This window comes from Rana temporaria, chromosome 5, assembly GCF_905171775.1.
Source record: "Rana temporaria chromosome 5, aRanTem1.1, whole genome shotgun sequence".
NCBI classification, from domain to species: Eukaryota; Metazoa; Chordata; class Amphibia; order Anura; family Ranidae; genus Rana; species Rana temporaria.
In genome coordinates, this window is record NC_053493.1 from 133,592,730 (window position 1) to 133,597,663 (window position 4,934).

The window sequence follows — 4,934 nt, forward strand, 5'->3', positions numbered from 1 at the left end:
AGGGCCAGATCCACGTACCCTGGCGCATCTTTCCGTCTGGCGTAGCGTATCTATGATACACTACACCGCCGTAACTTACAGCGTATTTTTGGTATCCTGAAAGAATTTGCGCCGTAAGTTACGGCGGCGTAGTGTAACTTTGACGGCGTAAGTGCGCGCAATTCAAATGGATGTGATGGGGGCGTGTTTTATGTAAATACGTCTTGACCCGACGTAAATTACGTTTTTTTTGTACTGTGCATGCGCCGTCCATGGGGGTATCCCAGTGCGCATGCTTGAAATTAACCCGCAACAAGCCAATGCTTACGACGTGAACGTCATTCTACGCAAAGCCCTATTCGCGAACGACTTACGCAAACGGCGTAAAAAATTCAAATTTCGACGCGGGAACGACGGCCATACTTAACATAGGATACTCCTCATATAGCAGGGGTAACTATACGCCGAAAAAAGCCTTACGGAAACGACTGGCCGGACGTACGTTTGTGGATTCGCGTATCTAGCTAATTTGCATACTCGACGGGTAAATCGTCGGAAACGCCACCTAGCGGCCAGCGTAAGAATGCACCTTAGATCCGACGGCGTACTAAGATGTACGCCAGTCGGATCTAGCACAGCTTCAGGCGTATCTTTTTTGTGGATACAAAACAAAGATACGCCGGAGCAAAATAGAAGTTACGCAGCGTATCAATAGATACGCCATTGTAACTTCTTTGAGGATCTGGCCCTAAGAAGCCCTTAAACCCTAACATTTAACCTCCCCCATAACACTAAAACTTAAACCTTAAGTTCAAAACTTAACAGTAAACCTATCTATGACCCTTAACCTGCTCCTTCTCTGTGTTAACCCTAATGCTAACGTTAAAATTAGCCTGTAAATTCTAAAGCCGGGTACACACTACAGTTTTATTTGGTTGCACAATGTACTAACAATGCAAAGTTAGTCCAGCAATCGGGAGTCGGTCGGCTGCTGGGTTTTCCACCATGCACATCCAACAGAAGCCAGCCGGACAGACCGACATACACACGGGAAGACTGTCGACTTTTTTTTTTACCGACAAACGTAAATTCTGCCCGTGTGTACGGGGCTGAATGTATCCTGTATCAATCACGGTCCCTGCATTAAAATGCCACCAATTATTGGTATATGCTTTCTATATGTTGGCAAATAAACCTACACATTATTATGTATATTGTTCACAGTACACAATTATAAACTAAATTGGAGTAACTGTCGTTTATGATATTGTAAGTTGGAAGAATATACATTTTTGCAGCATTTCTGGATATCATTGTGTATTTTACATTCATATTATAGTATGTTCATATATAAATTATGAAATCATTTAGAAATAAAATTGCACACATCATTGATCAGCGTTTACAAATTTTGTAAAGGACAAGGAAATCAATAAAAAATAATTACATTAAAAAATCAAGCTTACTGAGAAAAGGGCAGTTGTTTCACAACACAGCACACCATTCATTGTATAATGACATAACTATGTTTTATGTTAAATCCATTTTTTAAAGGCTATTTACTACTTGTCCTTCTCTGTTCCATACCATTAGGCAAGAACCCAGCAATTATGGGCACTGGCCAGATGAGGGCAGCAACACTCCAAACAATGATAACCAGAGTCATGAAACAGGCTACCAAAGTGGACTCGATAGGCTTCCGATTCATTCTCCAGCCCTGTTCACCTCTCAGCTCTTCTAAACTGAAGTCCAGGCAGCAAAAATTCAGTGATTCTCCTAGCAGGGCACTTTGAGGATCGGTTGAAGTTGAAGAAATGAAAGAAAAGGTAGAAGATGCAGCGGAAGAAGCATGTTGGTGCCTCAGGTGACCACTCCTTCTGTTTCTTGACCATCCACATCCTATGCAAAGGCGAAATTCCTGTTGAGCCCCAGAAACCCCTAGGTGCTCAATAACAACCGGGGATACCACCCGGTTATAGGCCGCTGAGAAAAACGCTCTGCCATGATTATTGGTAGAAAAGAGCAACAGGTCACACTGAAAGCCCAAATGACGCCCCCAGCGGACTAGCAGAGAGGTGAGCATTAGCCTTTGAACACTGATATTGCAGTGCACTGACCCATGTTGAGACTGGGGGGCATGGAACTCCTGATGGGTTTGAGGAGACAGGATCAAAGTCTCTTTGTTCTTCTCCCAGGTATTACTGGCAGAGGGTACAGGAGAAGGAGAGGAAGAAGGTGGGATCTCCTTGGTATGTCCTGGATGGGTTCCCCTAAGTTCTTTGCCACTCTCCCCAACAGTGCTCCTCCTTTCAGTTTGTAAGTCAAACTCCAGATTTGCCAAGGACCTGCTTGAGGAATTAATAGGGAGTAAGAAGATGTTTTCTTCAGTGTGTCCCTCCTGACTCCATCCTTCTGTTGGTGGCTGGATACAGATAGCCAACAAAGCCACTAGCCCCTGGAGCAGGCTGCTTGGAGGGCACAGACGCAGCACCCTCATTGCACAGGATGTTAGAGAGGAGGCTGCATGGTTAGCTGGAAAGAGACGGTGCATGCACAAAGACTGAAACTCACACAGGCGTGGAAAAGGATGCTAGTAACTGAGATCGCTCCACACTGCCTCCAAGTCATCCTCCCTCTGCTTTACCCTCCTCCTCTTTCTTCTTCTCGCAGCTTTTGATTTCCATGATTAGAGAATTTCACAATGATCTTTATCCATCGCTTTTATTTTCTAGGTTCCCGGAAGAGCGAGTAGTGATGGCTCCTGCCTAACAAATGCATTGTAACACTTACAGCCCTCTGAACAGTAGGGGTGTTTTTACCTAATATCCACTGAAAGAAAAAAAGCAGCAGGTGCTAGGTTACATTTTGTTACAGTTCTCAAAGTACGAAAAAAAAATATGAACAGCCTCAGATGGAAGATTTGTAGAAGAAATAATACGCTTTCTACATTTGCAACTTAACGTGATATCATTTTGGCTATGACGTTTTAGGATTAAGAGAGTTTGTAAATCAGAAATAATAAATTCCATACCTTTTGTAAAGAAAAAAAATGTTAGACCTGGATGGCTGAGCGTCAACAAATTTAGTTAAAGTGGATGTCCACTGAATTTTTTTTTATTAAAAGCCAGCAGCTACAAATACTGCAGCTGCTGACTTTTAATATTATGACACTTACCTGTCCTGGAGTCCAGCGCTGTCCGCAGCAGAGGACGAACGATCGCTCGTCACTCTGTCCCCCCCCCGCCATCCTCGCTGAGGGAACCAGGAAGTGAAGCGCTCCGGCTTTACTGCCCGGTCCCCTACGGCGCATGCGCGAGTCGCGCTACGCCTGCCGATTGGCTCCCGCTGTGTACTGGGAGCCGAGTGTTCCCAGAACACAATGGGGGGGACGGGAGGTGACGTCTTGCCCGCAGTCTGCCCGAGACTGTGTGGCCGGAAGTGGGTGCAAATACCTGTCTTTAGACATGTATCTGCACCCCCCTCTCCCTGAAAGGTGTCAAATGTGACACCGGAGGGGGGGGGGGTTCCGATCAGCGGGAGTTCCACTTTAGGGTGGAGCTCCACTTTAAAGGTATGCAATACTGATCTTTAAAAAAAATGTAAACAATTAACCCTTATTTTGTCCTTTTTTTTAATGTAAATTATAACAATGAAAGTGTTTTGTTATATTAATTTAACCACTTGCCTACTAGGCACTTAAACCCCCTCCTGCCCATACCAATTTTCAGCTTTCAGCACTGTCGCACTTTGAAAGACAATTGCGCGGTCATGCAACACTGTGCCCAAATTTTATTCCCCACAAATAGAGATTTCTCTTGGTGGTATTTGATCAAAAGTCAGATAAAAAAATATATATATATATATATATTTTTTGTTATATTTTGTTATAACATTTTGCAGCTAATTTTTCTCATTCATTGATGTACGCTGATGAGGCTGTACTGATGGGCACTGATGGGCTTCACTGATGGGCACTGATGGGCTGCACTGATGGGCACCGATAAGGCGGCACTTAAGGGCATTGATAGGTAGCACTGGTGGGCACTGAGAAGTGGCTTAAATAGGTGGCATTGATAGGCGGCACTGATAGCTGGCAGTGATTGGCACTGATAGCTGGCAGTGATGGGCACTGATAGCTGGCAGTGATGGGCACTGATAGGTGTCTGATAACTGCTGACTGTTATCAGTTACATTGCTATCAGCCATCACTGAGGACTACAGAACTCCTCCTCTCTATGTTATCTCAAGAAGACAGCATACAATTGTTGCAGTCTTTTTTCTGGGGAAAATATTGTATGGTGAGTGAGCATTGGCACCCCAGGACAGACAGTTACTGGCATAACTGCCAGGAGAAAAAAAAAAAAGACAACTCATGCAGCAACCTCATCTAAGGACTAAATTATTAAAAAGGAGCTCCAGCCTCCCCCTACAAAATTAAACATCAGCAGCTACAAATACTGTAGCTGCTGACTTTTAGTAAAAGGACACTTACCTGTCCTGGGATCTAGCGATGTCCTCACCTGAGCTGATTCTTCAATCTGCTTTGGGTCCAGGCATCGCGTTCTTAGGTAAGGGAAACCGGCAGTGAAGCCTTGTGACTTTACAGCTGTTTCCTACTGCACTTGGGTGAGCCACACTGTGCTTTGTGAATGCTCCCGCAGTCTTCTGGGAACTGTGATGTGTCTCAGAAGGCTGGGGGGGGGACGTGAACTTCCCCTCAGATCACTGCAGCGATCTGATCAAAAGTAGGAGCAGGTACCTGGACTGGGGGGGCGAACCCATGCTAGTTTTTTCAATGAATTTTATCAGGACCCGACAATTCATTACAGCCGCGATCAGTTTTAAATTACCCTTTTCCTTTAGAAATGTCATTTTTCTGCAGGGACTGTTTTAAACATGGGAAAAATGCGCCACTTTACAGGCATACTATAGACACCCCAATTACAAAATTAAAA

The 4,934-nt window shown here is 44.5% G+C and overlaps 1 protein-coding gene across 1 annotated transcript; it reads right to left on the minus strand.

Annotated features, from left to right (window-relative positions):
* Positions 1-1,218: 1,218 nt before the first annotated feature.
* Positions 1,219-2,740, minus strand: TMEM158 (transmembrane protein 158). The gene has a single exon (XM_040351985.1). The coding sequence runs from the start codon at positions 2,528-2,530 to the stop codon at positions 1,535-1,537; it is 996 nt and encodes a 331-aa protein (XP_040207919.1). The 5' UTR covers positions 2,531-2,740; the 3' UTR covers positions 1,219-1,534.
* Positions 2,741-4,934: the final 2,194 nt, after the last annotated feature.